At 34.3% G+C, this 23,719-nt stretch overlaps 1 protein-coding gene across 1 annotated transcript in view; it reads right to left on the bottom strand.

Annotated features, from left to right (window-relative positions):
- Window positions 1-5,174: 5,174 nt before the first annotated feature.
- FBXO8 (F-box protein 8) overlaps window positions 5,175-23,719 on the bottom strand; it is a 46,509-nt gene continuing 27,964 nt past the window's right edge. The window contains exons 4-6 of the mRNA XM_025874480.2: window positions 8,449-8,567; window positions 7,239-7,435; window positions 5,175-5,807 (exon numbers count right to left, since the gene is read on the bottom strand). Coding sequence (XP_025730265.1) covers window positions 5,620-5,807; window positions 7,239-7,435; window positions 8,449-8,567 — 504 coding nt within the window. The 3' untranslated portion in view covers window positions 5,175-5,619. The remainder of the gene's footprint in view (window positions 5,808-7,238; window positions 7,436-8,448; window positions 8,568-23,719) is intronic.

The following is a 23,719-nucleotide window of genomic DNA, read 5'->3' on the forward strand; positions in this document are numbered from 1 at the left end:
GTTTCAGCAGAGCTCAGATTACGCATTGGGTAAGAGAATATTTGGTCAGAGACAATATAAAAGCCATTAGCACTACTGTAACTAAAGAACTCAGCCTTAAGTGGAAAAGGTAGACTCAAAGAAGCTTGAGTGTAGATGGGAAAAAAACTACTTGTTGAGCTGCACCAAATGCAAGCTCAGCCAGCATCCTTCTTGAAACTCCACTTCTCTAGCTCTCAGGACACCATTCTTCTCCGGTCCTTCTATAGTCTTCACAAACTCTCTTTTTCTCTACCAAAACCTAAAATGCTGTGTCTCCCAAACATTTCTTTTTACTTAACAAACTTCCTACAGCACCTTTCTCCAGTGCTTCACTTAACAAAACACCTTTTAAATAATAATAAGACCCCCAAACTTACATATTCAGCCCTGATTTTTTCTAGCCTTATTCTCTAGCTGCAACCAATGTTCTATTGATACTTTCAAATTAAAAATATCCAAAAGTTGGGATCTTATTTGTTCCATATCATTCCACTGGTTACTTCTCTTAGTATCTACCTTTGATAGTAGGACAACCAGATCCTTACATCAAACACCTTACTTCAAAATCATTAAATCCCATCAATTTTCAGTTTTTGTTTTTTATTTGTTCCTCCTAAGTCCTCTGCCACTTACCTAGTTCAGGCCTTATAGAAAGGCAGTCTTTGAAAGCTTTGCTGAATAAGCTATATTTGAGGTGGATCTTAGATGATGAGTAGGGGAACTTTAGATCTAGAAAGGAGAGCAGGATATCACAGGAAGACCAGCTTGTACAAGTCAAAGACAGATCAGATCACAATTGAGGAATACTGGAGATGAGGCTTTAAAGGAAGATAAGCTGAGGCCAGATTGTATAACCTTTTTTGTTTGTTTTTAAAAATTTATTTATTTCAGAGAGAGAGTGTGTGTGCACGGGTGGGGAGGGGCAGAGGGAGAGTGGAAGCAGACTCCTTGCTGAGCATGGAACCTGACTCGGGGCTCAATTCCAGGACTCTGAGATCATGACCTGAGCAGAAATCAAGAGTAAGATGCTCAACCAAGCCATCCAGGTGCCCCCAGATTGTACAGCCTTATATGCCATGCTAAAGAGGCTTAATTTTGTAGAAAGGGAGATATTGAGGACTTTAAACAGATGTGTCAAAAGGAGCTTGTGTTTTAGAAAGATAAATTTGTTTTATTAGAAAGAAGATCCACTAGTTCCGAACTTTAGGCATTTGGAAACACGTGGGGACATTATTTATACATCACAATAACTGAGGGATGCTACTGGCATCTAGCAGGCAAAATCCAGGCATGTTGATGTCCTCTACTGTAGGGAGCAGTCTCCCCATAATGAACATCCTTCCTCAAAAGCCAGTGGGACCTCACTGGAAAACTGGAAAACACTGAATTTCTAATTGAGTTAAGCATTCAGTAAATGTTTATTATGATGGGGTTTTAAAAAATAGACATTTAAATTTATACACACCTGGTTTTTAAAATGCCAGGAATAAATCCCTATTCAGTAAGCATAGAAAGTAGTAAAAAGAATACCGCCCAATTAAAGAGGGTTCTACTTCAAATGATGGCCCAGTAGCTCTTTCAGACCAATCCTTGAACAGATAAAACCACAAACACTGGACAAAGTATAGAAATGGAAAGCGACCCAATAAAGGCTGACCCAGTAATATTTTTCAGGCTGACATTGAAGAGAATACTTGGAAGAAGAAACTAGAGTTGGATGAATTTCCCATTTTATAGTTTTTGCCTGAGGGCGGCCCCCAGTCTGCATCACTGGAGCCTTTAGTTTTACTGACTTGAAGAACCATGGAGCAGAGTTTGGGGGCAATAGTAGCTGCAAGAAAATGAAGAAAGAAATAATGGCAAGAAAAGAAGAGTGAGCATCCTAATTTCTGTGTATGAACTACACTCCAAACTCTGGCTTCTCTCTGAGATATGTGCACACAGAAAAGATTCTAGGTTAAAGAAGTGAACTGACATTTGAGCTACTTCAGGGCAGTAAGAGATCTTGCAACTGAGTTCTGCCAGTTAACTTCCAGCTTTAAAAAGAAAAAGAAAAAAGTCTTTGGAGAAACGTATCATAATACAGGGTTTCTACATATTTTACTTGCTGTGTCCAGGACGAAGTCTAAATTACTAACATATGAAGAAACAGGAAAATATAATCTATTCTCAAAAGAAGAGACAATCGAAGAAGATGAAATGAGCAGATAAAGATTTAAAGCAGCTATTTAACTATGTTCAAGGTTGTAAGGTTAACTGTGCTTACAGTAAATGAAGATAGGAAATCTCAGCGGCACAGCAATATAAATTATAAAAATGAAGGAATTTCTAGAATCAAAAAGTATAGTAATTAAAAAATTTCCTTGAATGAGCTTAAAAGAAGAGCAATTACAGAAGAGTAGTGTCCTAGAACAGAGATCAAGAGAAATAATCCAACTGAAGAAAAGAGGAAAAAAAGATTAAAAAAAAAAGATCTGTAAAATAATATCAAAAGTTTTAGCACATGTGTAAAAGGGGAGGAAAGAAAAATGAGACTGAAAAATATTTGACAAAAGAAAACTTTCAGAGGATAATGGGATTTTATACACACAGGGAGAAAACAATTTGAATATACTGACTTCTTACTGGAAACAATGGAGGCCAGAAGACAGTGGAGGAATATCTTTAAAGTGTGAAAGGGGGGAAGAAACTGTCAATGTAGAATTATATATGCAGCAAAAGTACTCTTCAAAAAGGAAAACAAAATAAAGACATTTTCATGTAAAAGGAAACTAGGATAATTAATTACTAGCAGACCTGAACTGTCATAGATGTTAATATTTTTCAGGCTGACACGAATGATACTACAAGGAAACTTGGAGATTCAGAAAGGAGTTAAAGCATTAGAAGTGATAATGTGGGTCCATATCAACGAGGGTATTTTCCCCCTCGTTTAAAGTCTATACAACTACTCAAAGCAAATTATTACAGTGTGGAGTTTGTAATGCATGCTATCTGTAACTCATATGACAACTATAAAATAACAAATGGAGGAAGTGGGTAAACACTCCTGTATAGTTACAAGGTTTCTATATTTTATGTGCAGTGGTACAAATATTAACTGTAACTAGGTTGTATCAAGTTATATATCTTGATATGGGCTTGGCTGACTCAACTGTATGTATTTATTAAGATTCATGGATTAGTACACTTCATATTTATGTATTTCACTGAATGCAAATTTTACCTATACAGAAAAAAAATTTAAAAAAGTGGGTCTCTAGCTAACAATATACAAGTTGAATTCTATAGGAAGAAAGAGTATTCTGACGTCCGAAACTTGTATTACCTGTATTAAAACAATAAGATAGGTTCATTGATGGACAGAGGGATGGATAAATATGAGCTAAAGTGAATGCATTAATATTTTAATTGTAGAATCTACATAGTGGTTATATACGTATTCTCTATAAAATATTTTAATTTTTATGTTTGAACATTTTCATAAGAAAATGTTAAAAAAAAAGAATACTGCCAATCTACAATTATAATCAGGTCAGGGTGGAAAAAATAAAACAGGAAAAAGGGGGAAAACTGTGAAATGGAGCACTGTGAATTGCGTAAGACTGTTGAGTCACAGACCTATACCTCTGAAACAAATAATACATTATATGTTAAAAAAAAAAAAAAAAGAAGAAGATAGCAGGAGGAGAAGAATGAAGGGGGGAATCAGAGGGGGAGACGAACCATGAGAGACTATGGACTCTGAGAAACAAACTGAGGGTTCTAGAGGGGAGGGGGGTGGGGGGATGGGTTATCCTGGTGATGGGTATTAAAGAGGGCACGTTCTGCATGGAGCACTGGGTGTTATGCACAAACAATGAATCATGGATCACTACATCAAACACTAATGATGTAATGTGTGCTGATTAACATAATAATAAGAAATAAAATAAAATAAAATAAAAAGAAGGAAAGAAAAGAGTAAAGCTAAAACAGAGGTAGAAAGAACCCAATGGTAAGGGGGAGATAGGGATAGGAAAAAAAAGAGAAAAAAGAAAAGGAGATAGAGCGGGCAAGATGCCTGCCATTCATGGGAAAATAGACACGATAAAATGGTATCATTACTGTTGGTCTTCTGAAACTTTCCAGTAAATCAGTTTTGAAGTTAAAAATTACAAAGAAGCATTTTGTCACGGAATTCGAAATTATGCACACGTGAAAATTTAGGTATTTTCCTCAAGATCTGAGAACTTGTTAACTTACAATCTAAAAGTCCCTTTGACTTCTGAAATTATCTGATTATCTTATGTGTTGTCATTGAAAATTCTATAGGATATCACTTGTAGTTGTAGTATTACCAACCACTACTTACTTAGGACCAGATCTGTAAAGAAGCTGGGACAGTACACTTCCAGTAAAAAGTTTCTAATCCTCCAAGTTCCACCCCCTAAACTAGCAGCTCTACTCATAACATAGTGTCTCATTTCAAAGCTGATGCTTTTCCTTAGCAGTATTCCCAAGAAACTTCTGGCTTACCATATAAATGTACTGTTCTTTATCATTTCAATGCTAAGTGTTTCAAAATTAAATAATTGTTAATTAAGATATGCTTCCTACATTTGCTCTCCAAGAAGCAGTATTTTTCCTTTTGTTACCAATCATGTAACATCTATGAAGGCAGGGCCCATGTCTAGGTATCGCTACTACCTAGCACAGTGTCTAGTACACTGAAGGTCCTTGGTAAATATTTTTGAATGAATGAATAAGGAAAATTTATTCATTCACAATACCCCTTTCTCAACTGATTCTAAACAGAAATTATCAAGTTAAGAGAATGGTAAATTTTGACTAATTACAAGAGATATAAGTTTTAATAACATTCTGTTCCTATGTATGGGAATCCTAGATTTTAACATATTTTGCTATCTCAAATAGTTTAAAGGACTTATTGAGAAATGATTAACCCAGAACTTTTTAAAAATGGAAAGTCAAGTGATGAATTTATATTATAAAAATAAGTGCCTGTTTTGCTTATTACTAGTAATAAATTAATATTCTTTTCAAAGTTCAAAGGAAAGAGAAACTGGTATTGGTTTTTATCCAAGTCAGATCCAACTTTTATGAAGACAGTCATAAGCTCAGATCAGAATCAAATAAATTTCAGAACTCAGTTTGAGAGAAAAAGGAAAGGCTTTAGTTAAAATCTTTACAATAAAATAATTATGATTATAAATCTCTTTAGTTAAATATGTACACATTACATGGTATTTTAAAAAAGAATGAAAATGAGTAGTTTTCAAGCAAATCTAATGCACAAATATACCATCTTTTAGAGTATAATGTCAGTTTAACATTCTTACACAGCTGTGTCAGACAATGGCTCTGCTTTGTGCAAAACATGATAAGCAAAATTAAGAAAAATTCTGCAAAATTATTTAGTTCCCCAAGGAAATTACTAAAAAAGAAAACAGTGAAAGAAAAAAAACGTATACACTCGAGCTTGATTGTATACAGAGGCTAGAATGACCAGCACTAATGTAAGCCCCATATCTGCTAAATAAGTCCTTGGGTAACTTTAGTTTGAAGTTAATAGTTGAAGTCCTAGCAATTGTGCTTTTATGCAGCCACATGGCCAATAAGGTAGATGTTGTCATAAAGGTGCCCTACAAAATCTTCACTAATGTTTTGAGCAGCACGACGGGTATTTCGAATAAATTCTCTTTTTGACATTTTATTCTTCACATGAGGGCTACTAAGGTCAATGGAAAGTAGAATCAAAGAGTAGCACAGTACATAGACAGCATCTGGAATTAAAAAGAAACACCTCAGATTATTAGGTGGTTTGAAAAATGTGGCCCCAAAGGCATTATCTAATGCAAAAATTTTCATAATTTAAAGAAATTGAGATTAGATCATAACTAAACATAGAATGGCCAAGTCATCCCACTTTGCCTGGGCCTTTTGCAGTTTTAGCACTGAAAATCCCGTGTCCTGCAAAACTCTTCAGTCCTGGACAAACAGGGATGGTTGATCATCCTAACTGACCACCAATTCGTGAGTTTTTCCTTCAACTCATAAAGCATTTTAGAATAGGAATTTATAGTGAAAGCTCATTCTAAATATAAAAATTTCAGAATTGGCTTTATTTTCATCTTTGCTTTCAAATGCGATACTCCCATTCAACTATCCATAAAATACACCTGTACTGTTAGTATATTTATCTTCCCATTAAAAAAAAAAAAAACCAAAAACCCACATATATATTTACATAGAATGTTTTTTATAAAAATCTAATTGGAAAATATTTAATGACAAAGACATATATTAACAGTCCTTGAAAATAAAACGTAAATAACTTATTATTAAATTAATATTCTCATTTGAGATATGTATTTTTAAGGTACATGGAATTTACGTATTAATTTCAGAAGTAAATTTTTAGGGAAAAGATTGCTAAACCTGAGCAGCATACAACAACAACAACAACAACATGTCTTTATATATGCCCAAAGCAATATCTGATGTTTACTAACAAAATAGTAACAAACCTCAAGATACTTATTATTATATGCTACAACTACTTGCTACTACTATGGGGTTTTTACTTCAGAATCCTGCAGTCTTAATAAAGCAAAGTCAAATATTATGTTTTATAAAAGCATTTTCAACAAATTTCATATGATGGGTAAGTGTTTTGTAACCGCCACTAAATCAACACAATATAATTTTTGAGATGAAGCGATAAGTAAAGCTCTGCTAAATGAAAAAATACGTAGGATACTCAGGTTATATTGCACGTACATACATACATACTCATACACACAAATTATAAAAATTAATTGTATTAAAAATAAATTTTTTAGTAGAAAAATTCTAGGTGTTACCTATGTAATATGTGGACTATGAAAAGCTTTAAAAATAATTTCTCAAGTTTTTAGTTAAATTAGTAATATCCAATTCTCAATCAAGAATAATTTTAATAAATTTATAGCTAAGTCTAATTTTCTTCCTAAAACAGTGTTTACTACATACAAATGACAGCTCTGATAAACTATTCTAAGCTCACATAAATGCTGTATTCTATAGAATTAGTCATTGCTATAAGTAGTAAGAGAAGTATTTGTAATTACTGAAAGCATGTTTCCCCAGGGTGAGAAAAAAAATGTCTCATATACTACTATTTTTACCTGGAGGTGGGAAGGGGGCTGGAAGGAATTCACTATATATATTCTTACCAGGACTAAGGCCAAGTTCTCGCATTAAATCGGGGTTACAAGCACAGAATCTATGTGAGAACTTTGTTATGAGAGTTTCAAGATACTCCCCACGCTCTTCAGGGGCATGGATATGACGGAAAAATTCTCTCAGTGCATTGGGCAAAAACTGATTTCTAAAATTATGCAACGTTACAAGGTCATCCAAGACATCTCTCCTAGTGGAAAAAGAAAAAGACACAGCTTTAGTTAACATTTCTCTACTAAAAAAATGATAAGGACTCATAAATTATGTTTTGGATGAAAATACTTTATTATTGATTCTGAGATTAGCTAATCCTACAAAGTATACATAATCCTTAAAATTAAAAAATCCAACTCTGATTATTTAAGACATTAAATAATTTTTAAATTTTTTGTGAATAGGTTATAACAAAGCAAGGTGAAACTAGTAATTCTAAATTATAAAATGAAGAAAAAATAAATTTTGCAATATTAAAAGCGGCAGCTTCTTTTCAAGTTTTTTTTGGCTAAATTCAAATAGCAACAGAATTCTTTATGTTTTTAACTATGAAAATAAGAGTTTTCACTTTCCACAGCAATCCACACCACCAGAGGTAACAACTATTTATGTAGACTTTAAAAAGTGTCAACATATAGTATATATTTTTCCTAATATTTGCTTTTCTTATTTCATATGGTATATTGTGAACAGCGTTTTTACACACAGATCTAAGTCATTCTTTTTAATGACTCAACAGTACCCTGTCTTATGGACATAACAATTCCACTTATGTACATTTGGATTATTTACAATTATATAAATATTTGTGTAAGTACATGTGTATGTCTATACATATTTTCTATCAATGGCAATCTAATAAATAGTCACACTTTGTAATACTATGCTTCAATTCTTGCTGAACTCAACCATGATTATATGATCATCTTTAATTTCTATCAATTGTTTATGGTAGGGATAGGCAAATTATAGCTAGTGTGCCAAATATGGCCCACTACCTATTTTTGTAAAAAAAATTTTATTAGAACCCAGCCATACTCATTTGTTTACATACTGTTTGTCTGCTTTCAGGCTACAATGGCAGTTATAAATAGCTGAGAAAAATTTCTCAACTAGATGACTGCTATGTGGTATAGTTTTAAAAGTAAAGCTTAACTCATTAAAAGCATTACTTAATTCATTTCTGATGAAAACTTAATTTTTTTTTACCTTTCATCAAGATAGATTCTCAGTTTTTTCCAATTTAGTGTTCTTGTACAGAAGATAAACTTTGCTATTTCCTTTGGTGAATCATCTAGGATACCCTTGGACATAAAGTAGTTCACTCCCTAAGGCAGAAAGACAAGTCTACATAAATAAAGTCAGTCTTTATTTATAAATTTTAACAATTAGGCGATAGTGGAACAATAGCCATAAATTCTGTCCAGCATTAATAGACTTTTTATAGCTTTAACATGCAAAATACAAGCTAGAACTTGAGCTGAAACTATTACTTGTGGTTGATAGTTTACATGCAATGAAAAGTAGGAAATTCAAAGTTAAGACTCCTAAGGAAATCCTAATTCAATTTTCTGCCTCATGTCAGTTAAAACTAACTATATAGAAATATGGCTTATATGGTGCTGGTGGTTGGCAGGGGGAGGGGAAACTACTATGTAGACTTTGAAATAAGCCTTGTACCAAACACTTCCACTGCCTAATAGAAAACATGATCTCTTAGACATATTCTAATACACTATTCAAGGAAAAAACTTATTGAGGAAAAAAAGATTCTCCAAATCAAAGATCAACAATTTTATTCTGTAAAGAAAAATAATTAAGTTATTTAACTTAAAGTAAAGTAGGCACAGTTCCAGGTGGGTTTATGGTCTGTACACACTTTGCCTTTAAGCATCGCTACATTCAATAAGAATTTAGCTTCAATATATAGGGAGGCAAAATATAATAGGACAAAACAATTTCAGTGTTTTTTCATAGGATTTATCTTTGAATTTCCTTCTCCCTGCATGCAAAGTTTTCCAGAGAAGCATTATCCACAGTTTGTACCTATTTTAGATTTAAATCAATAACAACAAAACATCAACAAAAAAAATTGAACACTGAAACCAACGTTTTCTCATGTATATGGAGGTCACATTCAAATAAATACCTTATGTGGATTTGAATGTGCAGTTATTGAAATAAAAGGCAGGTTGTGTTTATTTCAACTCGTAGTTATCCAGATACATGTGTTCCCATGAATACTTATGTCTGGATAATAGCACACTGTGTGCAGTTAATTAGTAGAGAAAATGATGTATTATATACACGCAACATACTGTTTTCACACATAAATTCCTTCAGCATTTCTTCCCTTTTACAAACACATATAGTACTCAGAAATATTGCACTCATTAAGAATTCAAAAAGTTGGAAGAATTTTTATGAAAGACTCTTCAAGATAAAAAAGTCTCATAAAATTTTTGTATTAAAAAAAATTAAAAAAGCAATTTGGTACCATGAGGTAATGCCTTTGAAAGGTTATAATTATCTGTAAATTATAATTCAAAGATTTTTTATTATAAAACTAATTTTATGAGCCATGAGGATAATATCCTAATGACAATGTTATCAGTTTCTCATGTGAATCTTAATAGTACAAAAGCAGTGCTAAAGTACTGGATTTAAAAATGTGTCTGAGAAGAGCAGAATGTGATAATATGAAATGATCTTGTCAACTCAATTGTAAGCTGTATTTCAGACTGCATCCTGGATAAAAGGTTAGGAATGTAACATGTTCAAGACGGAAAGCCAAAGACTTTTGTTTGGAATGAGGCTTTCAGCAACTGAGGGGGCAGGAACTAAAGAAACAGTAATCCTTGTTCCATCCTTTCCTCCATTAGTTTGAATAATCGAGAGTTGACTGTATGTTTTAATTCATCTACTTAGTAAAAATTGTCAGGTTTGATTTTTTCCAAAATTCCTCCATTTAAAAGAATAACAATATTTCAGAAGCATTTGCAGTGCTTAATTTTAAATCTAAGCTATTCAAACCCCAAGGAATGTCAACTAAATATTATTTAATAGGTTCTTTATCTATACCTACTTGTAAATCAATATTTAAAAGATGTAAAACTAAATCTAATCAACTTTTAAAATTATACAAAATATTAAAAAAACACTAAATGATCCATTAAATAGTACGTAATTCTCTAATTATATGACATATGCATTTTAATATCATTTGATGCTCCTTAGTTACAAATTAGCATTGGTATTTGCCTCATGTAAGCATTCCTAAAATATGTTGTTGATAATTTCCTTTTTTAAGGAATACATGTTTTAAGAATTTAATCTCTCGCCTACTTTGAAGACTCCATAATCAATCACATACAGAGGAGTAAGCAAGAACACAAACAACTTTAAACCCAGTCCTGAAAACGAGGGACACAGCTTGAAATTAGCCAACTCTGTTGGTTTTATGAGGAAAGGAGGCATTAGCTTTCAAGTCTGAGATTTCTCTGGAAAGGAAGATTACTTCAGAAGGGCTGTCAAAGTAATGGGTCGAGGGGTGTGAAATAGGAAAAGGCATGAAATCAGATTATAATTTTCTTCAATAAGCAAGCTGGCAACCGTCCAAATTCCTATCTTGTTAGGTAAGCAATGAACTACTAAAGAAAACATAGTATGAGATTGGTTGAATAACTCTACATTTGTTTAATAAGTGGTATAAGTTTTCATTTTTAATATAGTTTTAGAAGAATGGTACAGAGATATGCCCAGACCACATAGCATGTTACTAATCAGGACTAGAGCTCTCAGCAGAGTGAGAGAATGCATGTAGTGTCTCACAGACAAAGGAAATCATGAACATTAATATTAGTCTATACTAACATAATTTCCAGAAAAAGGGAAGGCAGTAGCTCACTATTGTCCACATAATTCACTACAAAAGTGTCAGATTCTGGATGAGAGATTTTGTGGGGTATACTGACAAACTAGAATTTATCTGCATAAAGGAAATCAGGACCTGATTAGATTGTTGAAGGGTCAATCCCTGTTAGATTAGGAAGATGTGAAGGATGTACTGATATTAGGCCTAAAGAAGATACCTAGGAAAGAATATTAAGACTTTAAGACATCTGAAAAGCTTTATCATAAGGAAAAAGAACAGACATTGTGTGTGGTTTTAGTGAAGATCTTAAGCTGATGAAAACTATAGAACTTCTTCCCAGAATAATGCACATACACATTTTTTAAATATACATTAAGTGCCTGAAGCCCATCTAAGGACTGCAGGTTAGGAATCCCTATTCTAGATGATGTAGGAGTATGGCTACTGAGTGTCCGTAATAGGGAGGGAGGTTAGTGCCATGTAAGGAAGGCTACACTTGCAATTACAGCTGAGTTGTTCGAGGCCAATGGTTTGTTATTTGCCTGATTCAATTTTTTTTTTACATTTCCAAAATAAGCCTAATCTTCAAATTATTACTACTTAAGTTTATTTGATTGCTTAATCCATATACATGTTAACTCCATTATGCAAACTCTACATGGTTCAACTTGCAGAATTATCTGAATTGTTACCGCCATAGTGTGGTTCCTTTTCTTTCACATAGGAATAATTCTAAGACATTTTTGTCATATGACTTGAAGATAAATCATGATGATGTCAGTCCTATAATGAATTGGCTCCATAGCATAAAGGGAAGTTTTTGTCATCTGGAAGAAGACTATTGGACCAAAATGGATTTTATTTAAAAAAAAATAGTTTTAAAGGAAAGTTATAGTGGGATAAATGAAATTCGTATCATGAAAATAGATTGGATATATACATTAAGATTCATATTTCTCTGGAAAATCACAAGAGTAAATAATATTCATATTACAAATCTTAAATTCCTTACTAATGTGATTTTTTTTTTAAGAGAGAGAGAGAGAGAGAGAGAGAGGGAGAGCATATGCCTGAGCATGGGTAGGGTAGAGAGAGAATCTTAAGCAAGCTCCATGCTCAGTGCATACTAAGGTAAGGGCTTGACCTCACAACCCTGAGATCATGACCTGAGCCGAAACCAAGAGTCAGATGCTTAACCAACTGAGCCACCCACATGCCCCAGAAAGAGATATTCTTATAAGTAATCATAAATATTAATTTGGAAAAAAAAATCCAAAATTTTGAAATCCACTCTATAACTAGACAAATGGGTTAGTCTTTCTAGCTGCTAACAGGATAGGTGCCCCAGTAATGTGATTTTTAAAAGAAGTATCCATTTAACTTTAGATTTAAATATAAAGAGGAACACCCAAAGACTAGTTTGTAAAGTAGATATATGTATATCTGTGCATATGTGTGTATATATGTATAGATACGTATGTAGGTACATATCTGCTTTATTTTTTTTAAAGATTTTATTTATTTATTTGACAGAGAGAGACACAGAGAGAGAGAGGGAACACAAGCAGGGGGAGTGGGAGAGGGAGAGGCAGGCTTCCTGCTGAGCAGGGAGTCCGATGCAGGACTTGATCCCAGGACCCTGGGATCATGACCTGAGCTGAAGGCAGACACTTAACGACTGAGCCACCCAGGTGCCCCTGTATCTGCTTTAAAAGCATTTCTGAAACATTAGGTCAAAACAAATATATTAAAATTATCTACATCTTCATTTAAAATGTATTAAGTGCAAGGGATATATGCAAGGTAGTGACAGACACTGAGAAGTATAAAACATTTTTGCTCTAAGAAAATCTAAAGTTTATCTGGGGAGATGAGACAGGGACACAAATAAGTAGAATACGCATATGTGACAAATCAATGATGCAAGGCAGTTAAATAGGACCTAAATGAACAGGTATGAAAAATAAGCATTCTAGTAGTTCAGTGGAAGGAAAAATCACTGTGAGACAGGACATTTAGATAGGTTTTTCTGGAATATCTACTTTGAAAGAATCGTAGTGGTTTAAATAGCTCAGAATGAGGGGAACACTGGAAATGAATATTTTAGTCAATGTTGTATTATATAAGCAAAAGCATTATAAGATAAAAAATCAGGCAATTTTCAGGAAAATAGGGGAACTACCTTGGGTTTGAGAGCCAAGTCCGGAACTAGACTGTAACAGGAATAGCAGTGAATGTTAAGGTAAGGAGTTTATCTTCTCCCTTATATGTAACTGGAAGCCTCTGAAGCCTTCTTAACATAATGAAGCAATGGCGTGCCATATAAATTTGACAGTAATATAAAGAGAAATAATAAAAGGGAAATTAGACAGTAGGCTACTACCTTTGTCCAGGCTTAAAGCAACAGAAATACAAAGGAAATAATCTATCCTAAAAACATATGAAAAACCCCACATATGCTACGTATGTATATGAAAATATGAAGCGAGAGCACATTTTACCATGCTGGCTATCAAGTCAAGGAATAATAAAAAGTGAAAGATTAAGTTAACTGATGTTTCTGGCTTAGACGAAAAGGGAAATGACTGACAGGGGGGAAACTCACAGGTTATAGAGGGTGTTGATTTAAAGAAAACAGTAATGAGTTTGGACTTCAAAATGTTGAACTTCAGGTGATGAGAGATAAAACTAGAAAGGCAAAATAGGCAGCTGACAATGTAATAAGATATAAAGAAACAAGTGTGGGTTGAAGGTACAGACTAAGGATCCTGAATAAGAAGAATTGGTAAAGGAGTAAGCAGAGATGGAAGAAGGCAGGGACAGAATAATGTCCCAGAGGCTAAAAGTCTTTGAAATGTAAAGAAAAGGGTATACAATGCAATTATCTAGTATAGTTGAAAGAGCATAATTTTCACAAGGACCAAACCATGGCTCTGTGATTTTGTGAACATAATTTACTCAAACTTTCCAAACCTTAGTTTCTTAATCAGTAAAAATCTTTTAAGTAGCTAGTGTGAAGTTATGAAAGTGTCTAGCATAGAACATGGCTAGTTTCCTTTTTCCTTTAGGTAGCTCAAGGAGATGAAAATGGGAAAGAAGGTAATGGATTTGGTGACTGGAAGAAAAGAAAGCAGTGCCTTTCAAGGGGTCTCTTTCCACAGAGTGATGGGGGCTCAAGTCTAGGAAGAAAGCTAAGGAATGAGCTCAAGGTAAGGAAATTGATAGCCCAGTCGCTTGAAAAATTTATTAGTACAAAGGAGGGAAAAATATTAAAGAACATTAGAGGTCAAAAAGAGAAACAACTGTTTTTTCAAGACCATTCTGACCCATGCACATCAGAAGATGCAAGAAAGAAAATCAACAGGGAGAGGAAAAGATTGACAAAGGAACAATAAGAGATAATGAGAGCAGCAAGGTAGACAAAGGGGAGCAGGGGAAAGACTGAAAATACAAGTGGAATTAGAACTCATCACATTCTGGCCAGGGTACAGACACTCCCCACCGCAGGCAAGGAGAAACCCTGCAGAGGACTGGCCTGAGGGATGGAGCAGCCAATACACAGTGGTGGAGTGCACACAGCATACACCAGAGACACTTCCTGAAGCGCCCAGCCCTGGAGAGTATATGACCTCTTCTTTATAAAGCCATTACTCTCAGGAGCAGAAAACGTACTGGCCTTCCTAACACAAAGACAGAGACCCAGACAAAAAGACCCAGATGGAGAAATTCATTCCAAAAGAAAGAAGAAAAGGTCACAGCCAGGGATCTAATCAAATCAGATAAGTAATATGCCTGATTCAGATTTTAAAGCAACAATTGTAAGGATACTATCTGGGCTTGAGAAATGCATAGAAGACACCAAGGGAGTCTCTTACTGCAGGGATAAAAGAGCTTAAAACCAATCAGGCCAAAATGAAAAATGCAATAACCAAGATTTGAAACCAACTGGATGCAATGACCACAAGGATGGAAGAAGCAGAGGAACGAATTAAGTGATATAGAAGATAGAATTATGGAAACTAATGAAGCTGATCAAAAGAGGGAAGGAAAAATCTTGGATCATGAACATAGACTTAAGGAGTTGGTAATGCTTTCTGAGACTGGAGGACAGGACGGTAGTGCTGGTTCAGAGATAGGTATATTAAGAAACTGATAAAGGCAGAAAAGAGAGCGCATATTGATTTTCTTCTTAGGGTGCATAAACTATCTAGGAAGAGTTGGAAAAGAGCTGAATTGGATCCCACAGTGAAGTGGTAAAGATTTCTATCAACAATGGGAATCTACTAGGAATAAATTCCTATTCCCCGTTCTTAAATTCCACATATGATACATTGGGAAGCCACTAGGAATAAACAAAAGGAGTGCCAAGCAGCAGGGAGAACCCAGGTGATGTTAATGTAAATTCATCCCATCTCATTTTAAGTTTTCTTTAATAGAACAGATGTTTGCAGTAATTAAAAAAAATTAAGAAATTTTGTAAGATAGACTCCATAGAGTATGTTACTAAAAACTTATGCAAATGATAGCCCCAAGACTTACACAATCATATTAGAGTGGTGAACTGTTTTGATGTAATTTGTTTAGGAGGGAAACAAATAATTCAAGAAATCATGAAAGGATAGCTTACACCAATATTAAGAAGTAATTTATTTATTTATTTATTTAGATTTTATTTATTTATTTGACAGAGAGAGATAGACGAGAGCAGGAACAGAAGCAGGGGGAGTGGGAGAGGGAGAAGCAGGCTTCCCGCCGAGCAGGGAGCCCGATGCGGGGCTCGATCCCAGGACCCTGGGATCACGACCTGAGCTGAAGGCACACGCTTAATGACTGAGCCACCCAGGCACCCAAGAAGTAATTTAGAATGAAGAAAAAAATGTGTTGGATAAAGAAGATGTGGTGTATATATATACAATGGAATATTACTCAGCCATAAAAAAAATGGAATCTTACCATCTGCAATGACATGGATGGACCTAGAGGGTATTATGCTAAGCAAGATAAGTCATTTGGAGAAAGACAATTATCATATGACTTCACTCAAACTTGGAATTAAAGAAAGAAAACAGAGGATCATAGGGGAAGGGTGGGAAAAATAAAATAAGAAATTAGAGAGAGAGACAAACTATAAGAGACTCTTAACTATAGGAAACAAACTGAGGGCTGCTGGAGGGGAGGAGGGGGTTGGGTGATGGACATTAAGGAGGGGATGTGATGTAATTAGAACTGGGTGTTATATACAACTTATGAATCATTAAATTACCTCTGAAACTAATGCTACACTATATGTTAATTAATTGATTTAAACTTAAAAAATAAAAAGAAGAAATGTATTAGGTGTTGGTCATCTATTTTTTTATTATTGTAAGAATGGCTCTTTTCATACAATTCATGTTTTAAGATACATCTACTTTGTTTCATTTCTTCTATTACATCAATACCCACATTTTTTCTCCCCTTTTAATAAAGTCTTATTTCTTTGATTCAAGTCATTATTATCCACAGTGTGGTTCAAAAGCAAAATCTACCATACATATGTTCAGGACCAGAAATTACACAGGTAGCAGAGTGAATTCTAGAAAACTAGGTATGCAAAACCAAATGAAAAAGAACCAACTGTTATTGCAAACCTAAAACTGACTTAAAAAACATACCTTCTTAAGTAAAAAAAAAAAAAAAAAACCCACTAACCACTGGTACTGAAAGTACTTGCTATTGGCACAGACAGTTGGCAGAAACATTATGTAGCAGTTTGTATCTATAACAGAAATCACTACAAAAACAAAATTGGTGGTACCCTTGTTTTCCTACAGAAAATAATAAAGATATTTAGAAAAAAACTTGGTTTAACTAATTCTGTTCAAATTTGCCTTTGTATACAATGTGAAATCCAGAACCATGGTTATACTATTTTTCAGGAAATGAATCTATCCTTAGAGCATTATATAATAGAAAGCAAACTGGACACTACATTTTTAAAGGACATTTGAAGACTTAAAATAACAATCCTTAAATTTTAACAATATTTATAAAACAGAGTTCAATCTAGATTTCTACCTTTTCTTTCAGTAAGAAGTAATACAATAATATTCAAATATGTATTTTAGCCACAGTGAAATGAACTGAAATGTCATCTTTTCACATGAAAAAATGTAAAAATTAAGAGACACAAAAAATGTTATGGATATTTGTTTTCTGGATAGTAGAAAATAATAAGCACATCACAGAGAGGGCAGCCTTCTATAGGTCAAATGGAGTATTCTCATTGTCTTGTTGGAAAATAGCACTGATGGTGATACTATTTCTTCGTTTTTTATAGTCCTGTCAGAATCACTTAAGCAAAATGTAAAATCTATTAATTTTTGTTCAGTCAGCAGTTCTCACTCTCCCTATTTAATCAGAGAATATGTATTCTACATTAAGGAAAAAAACACATAGAACTTGAACAGGTGAAATCCATTTGGGGATATATATACTGTGCAAGTAATAAATTAACACCTTCTTTTTAGTTGAAGCAAAGTAAATGCAGAAGATTATTTAATGAGCAAGTTGAAAAACTAAGTATGGAAGTTTTTGTTCTGCCCTTTCATTTCATTTCATTCTACCCACTAACTTTTGCAGTGTTTTCTTCTGTAAATTTCTATACCACTCTTCTCTGTTGTAACACTGACCTTCAGCATAAACTTTAGAAATGTCACACATTGCTTTTTTTATGCTAATTTAAGCTGTTTATACATAGTATAATTGTTATTCCTAATCTAGTCACTAGAGTCCAAGACTAAAGTAAAAACTATGCCAAGGCTTTTAAAGTTGTCCTATATAAAGAGATTATAAGATTGACCAGAAAAATTCTCCTCTTACTGAGGTGCCTATAAATAGGCTATTTATTCAATGGAAGCCTCTGTGTGACTTAGTTATAATTAAGAGGAAAGGACGTCATGACAATTGGGACAGAAATGTGAAGATGATTTTGATGTCAGTTTGAAATCTGACCTGCAGATTCCAGTCTTGCCTGGAAGTTCTTTCTAGGAAGAACAGAGAACACACACTGTCCATTCTTATGTGGGGGAAGTGACAGTTGTGAGGAGACAGTGCTGATATACTGCCACCAATTCCTTCTTTTTTTTTTTTTTGATTAATAGATTTTATTTACTAGAGCAGTTTTCAGTTTTGCAGGAAGAGTGAACAAAAGTATAGACAGTTCCCATTTTGGCTCTACTACCCAATTTGTCCATCCCATCCAGTTTCCCCTATTATAAACATCTTGCATTGGTGCACTGGTCAACCAATTCCTTCTTACACTGTTACTGAAAGTAGTCAGAATTAAACTTTCTGGAGGATAATGAAGAATCATACTATTCAGTTTTGAGTATGAAATACAGAATGAAGTCAGCTCATTTACAGACCTTGTTTGAAGTGGAAAGGATTTCACCTTTCCAAAACAATTTTCCATACATCAGGGTGTACAATGTTGATGAACTGCTAAGAATAGTCACACATACACCCTAAATTATTTTTAGCCAGAAGATGTCAATGGGAAATCTCACATACAGGAGGGATAGTTCAAAGAAAATCTAAAGAAAAATGGAAAATCTTTCTAATGGAGTCCAGGGGAAATGGAGGAGACATGTAAGACAGATCCTTGTGCTTCTTTTTCATAGGAGAGAAAGCAATGACATCAGCAAAATCACATAAATGTCATTATCTAGGTTTTAAATAACAAATAAAAATTAGTTCCAATTAGTTAGTTTTAATAGACTCAAACAGAAGAAGAGTCACACTTTGACTTCTAATAGTCCCCAAAAGTGTCACTTTGCTGACTGGGATAGATCAATAAGATGAAGAACATGAAGGTAATTCTTAATGATAAATTACTACTACTAATATTATTGACAAGTTGCTGGTAGCTAAAGTAAGCTTCTTGGAAAGGCCCCTTCTTCTCTAAACTGTCTGTAAATTAGAAAAAGAAAGCACTCTAGTCAAAATCTGTAAATAAAACTCTATTAGGTTAAGGTACAATTAAAAATAATTCAAACTAATGAGAAAGTAACACATTTGAATATAATATTGGCTAATATAGAATTCCTGCTTGTAAAAATCACATGCAAATAGATTTAAATGAACAACTTTGCTTTGATAAATAAAAATTAGTTTTTTCATATAACCTAGATTTTAAAATGTACATTTGTAAATATAGTTTAACAGCTCTGAAGCAATTTTGAAATAAACAACATTAAGAAAAACTCCAAATCTTAATGGTAGACAAACAGAGAAGCAAGCTGGGATTTATTTATTTATTTATTTATTTTTTTGCAAGCTGGGATTTAAATAATAGTTTCACTGCTAGCACATGTGTATACTCATTCATGTAATTAAAGTATCTATTCATCCTACCACCATATTCAGCCACGACGCAGGTTTGAATTTGAATGTAATTTTGGACACCTAATTACTGTTTAAAATGTCCTCAAAAAGATTATACTAAGCATCACCACTGACACAAAAAGTTACTGTATATGCAAAAGATTGTTCATCACATGCTAGAAAATGAAATTAAAGGCAAAGGGTATCATCTTTTAAAGCTAGCAGATGTTGGTGTGACTGATACATACTTTATGAAGGAACATGACTCAGGTGTCAAATATTTACTAGAATCCAAAAGTTCCAAGAGAGGATGAAGCCCAACGCCTACAGCAGTGCTTAGCTCTTGATAGTCTAAGTTGTTGTAGTTGTACCTCTAGTATAAATATAAAGCTACATTTTGGGGAGTACTTAGAGGCACTAACAATATGTTAGTGTGAATATGAGTTAATATTCATCACAAATATTATTGTCCCCATTTTTATAGACAGGGAAACTGAAGCCCAAAGGTTAAATAATTTACAAGGTCTAAGTCATATAATTAGTAGGTGGACAGATACTTAATAAATACTTGTTGAATGAGTGTTTAAATCTGTACAAAGCCTCCAGGTGGCTTTCAAGAGAAGCTATGACTTTTAAGGATTATATAATTAAACTAAGGGGTAAAAAATGAACAGAACAGAACCACAACAAAAACCTATGAGTTGGATCAAAACTCTAGTATACTTTGAAATGCCTCAAATTATAAATTCTCAAAACTTGGAGTCACCAGTACAAATAATAAAAAACAACAGGTCACTCTGATGCTATCTTTACCTGCTAGTGGCCAAAAGTGGTTCACAAAGATCTTAATATTTTTTTTTAAAGTACTCTTTTTTTTTTAAGATTTTATTTTTATTTATTTATTTGAGACAGAGAGAATGAGAGAGAGAGAGCACATGAGAGGCGGGAGGGTCAGAAGGAGAAGCAGACTCCCCGCTGAGCGGGGAGCCCGATGCGGGACTCGATCCGGGGACTCCAGGATCATGACCTGAGCCGAAGGCAGTTGCTTAACCAACTGAGCCACCCAGGCGCCCAGATCTTAATATTTTTATTATAAGAAGGCATCTTCAAAATCTTTATGACACGAGAGAAAATGTTATATAATATTAGGGATAAATGTATACTATAGTTAGTTGGTAAAAAATTTGTATTTAATGTAGTGTTTCCTTCATACTTCCATATTTCAAAAGCTGCAATTAATCTGATGGATGCTTGACAACTGATGACATCCAAGAACTGAGGAAATATTTTTCAGATTTCTGATAAAGAATTCATCTTTTACAGTGACATTCACTGTGACATTGGTATTTGCAATTGCCACATTCAGACAAGATGTGTAGGAGAGAAAACTACCTTGGACATTAAAATTGAGAACTTAGGTCTAGAAAGTGCTGTCAAGTTTCACTGAAACTGTGGTCACATCAGATAACAAAGAACATGGACGTATTAAGATGGTCAGGATATGGTCAGGAAATAAAAGGCAAACAGATTTTTCTTTGTAATGTACTTAGAATATTAACACAATATTGTAAACTCACCAGGTATATTTATCTAAATTGGCAACAAAAGTAAAATTCAAGCAAAGAAAAAATGTTGTCATTTCAGCACTGCACATTTTAAAATTTGTAGTGTGGGTGCTGTGGTGCTCAAATAGTCTAACTTTATTCTTTCTTATAGTTGAAAGTCCTAGATTAATACATTGTCCACTAATTTCTGTTTATATTTACCCTAGATAATTCACACTAAATGAGATAACAGTATCTCCCATGATGTACAAGGGAAAACAAAAGCAAAATGCATCAGGTGGTTTGATGAATAAGCTATACAATATTCTCGGTCTGAATCTCTTTTTCAATTAGATTAAGACAAAAGAGGGCCTGGGAATTTGTTTCTCTTTGAAGCTTCTAAAAGGTTTGCCCTGAGTCCACATACTTCTGTGGAGTCATTGTATTGGAATGACTCGGTGACAAGGGAAGGGGAGGGTAGTCAAGATCTATTATGGTCAGGGCAGTGTGTAAAATAAAGTTGATCTGAAATCAGCAGATGAATGGAGAAAGAAGATGTGGTCCATATATACAATGGAATATTACTCAGCCATCAGAAAGGATGAATACCCAACTTTTACATCAACTTTTACATGGATGGGATTGGAGGAGATTATGCTACGTGAAGTAAGTCAAGCAGAGAAAGTCAATTATCATATGGTTTCACTTATTTGTGGAACATAAGGAACAGCATGGAGGACATTAGGAGAAGGAAGGGAAAAATGAAGGGGGGGAATCGGAGGGAGAGATGAACCATGAGAGACCGTGGACTCTGAGAAACAAACTGAGGGTTCTAGAGGGGACGGGGTGGGGGGATGGGTTGGCCTGGTGATGGGTATTAAAGAGGGCACATACTGCATGGAGCACTGGGTGTTATACGAAAACAATGGATCGTGGATCACCACATCAAAACCTAATGATGTATTGTACGGTGACTAACATAACATAATAAAATTTTAAAAATATTTAAAAAAAAGAGATAAGAGATATCCACACACACCCATATACCTACCATGTTGCCCTCAAAAAAGTGAATGGCCTCCAGTTTGGTATGACCTGACTGTTGTAACCAGACTGAAAATATTAAATTATGTAGCCAGAGGATAATATTCAGTGTCTGAGAGGCATAGTTTTTCACTTTGACTCTAATACTAATCAAGGGAAGGGGTTTTGCCAATTAACTTGAGTATTTTAGCTCTTTCGGGTAAATAATTCCAATAGAGAAGAAAGCTTTTTAAGCTATACATAGTAAGGGACTCCTCTTAGCATCAACTTGCTCCTTTGCTCTGACTAGATTCTCATCAGCAAATTGGGGATAAAATTACTTTGCTAATGAAAATTAGCACTGTTTGTTCTTATAAAAAATAATTTGCATTCAGGATTACATATCAAATTCTTAATGAGTTTGGGTAATAATGATGACGGTGATGATGATGCATTAGGATGCTCTTGATTGCAAACAACAGGAACCCTATTCAAGAAAGTAAAGGGATTTTATTTTCTTATATTACAAGAAATTTCAAAGTATTTTGGCTCCAGGGGTGTTAGGCTCATGGACCCAATTCTTTCTTCCTAATGTTCTACTTGCCCTGTGTTATTAATAGCCCTCATGGCTGCAAGATGGCTGCATCTGTTCCTATCATTATATCCTCATATATTAGTCCCAGAAGTATACACATGTACACATGCGTACGCATATACATAGATAGAGTACTACCTTCTTTTGTCTCTTTCTGAAACTTAAAATTTTCTCTGCACATGTTCCTCCAATCTTACAGGTCAGAACTGGATTGCATGGATGCTAACCAAGAGGAATAATATTAGCATGATTATCTTGGAATAAACTGTGTACAACTCCTGAGTCTGGGAATGGAGCTACCCTTTCAGCTGGTTGAAGTTCTTTATCTAGTGAGTTGTCTAAGTGATGTGATTTAAACCCTGCCCATACAGGGCTATGTGACTTTTTTTTTTTAATTACTTCTATGATAGAATATAGTGGTATTAGAAGGACCTGGAAGACATCTCCTGAGTTCCACTTCTATCCTTCTGTTTTCCCCGCTTTGTTACCTCGTTACTTCAACCACAGCATAATTACTGACACCCATCCATTGTGTGGCCCCCCCCCTTTTTTTTTTGGTCATTTTTGCTCAGTGGCAGGAGGACCTAAAACCACAAATAGGGAGTCTCAGCAACCAATCTGAATTGTTGTGCCATTTATCAATATTCCTCCTTTGGGTACTAAGGCTTCTAAACCAGTACACCCCAGAAATAAGAGAAGCAGAAAAACAAATTTTGTAAGTGGCTCACTAGTAAAACTAGAGTTGCAGATGCTTGGGCCTGCCTCAAAGCCATTTCACTCTTTTCATTGCTTTTAGCATTTCAGTCACAGTTGCTAAATCATGATAACTCTAAGCCAATCGGTAATCCCTTCTATTCTGTTCTCAATAGGTCTAGGAATGGTCATGTGATTCAGTCTGTCCAACAGAAATCAGAAGTAGTGCACCAAAGGCTCCTGAAAAGATATTTACTTCCTAATAAGCATAAGGAATTTGAGGAGAGTTTCTTTGTTTTGCCCCCTATCTTTGGGAGGAGGATACTTTCATATGAGGATGTGATATTTTGAGTGGTGGTGGCCAACTTATTATCAAAAGAAGGCAGA

Source organism: Callorhinus ursinus, unplaced genomic scaffold, assembly GCF_003265705.2.
Source record: "Callorhinus ursinus isolate GAN/ISIS: 27379988/994484 unplaced genomic scaffold, GSC_fseal_2.0 scaffold4, whole genome shotgun sequence".
Classification (NCBI taxonomy): Eukaryota; Metazoa; Chordata; class Mammalia; order Carnivora; family Otariidae; genus Callorhinus; species Callorhinus ursinus.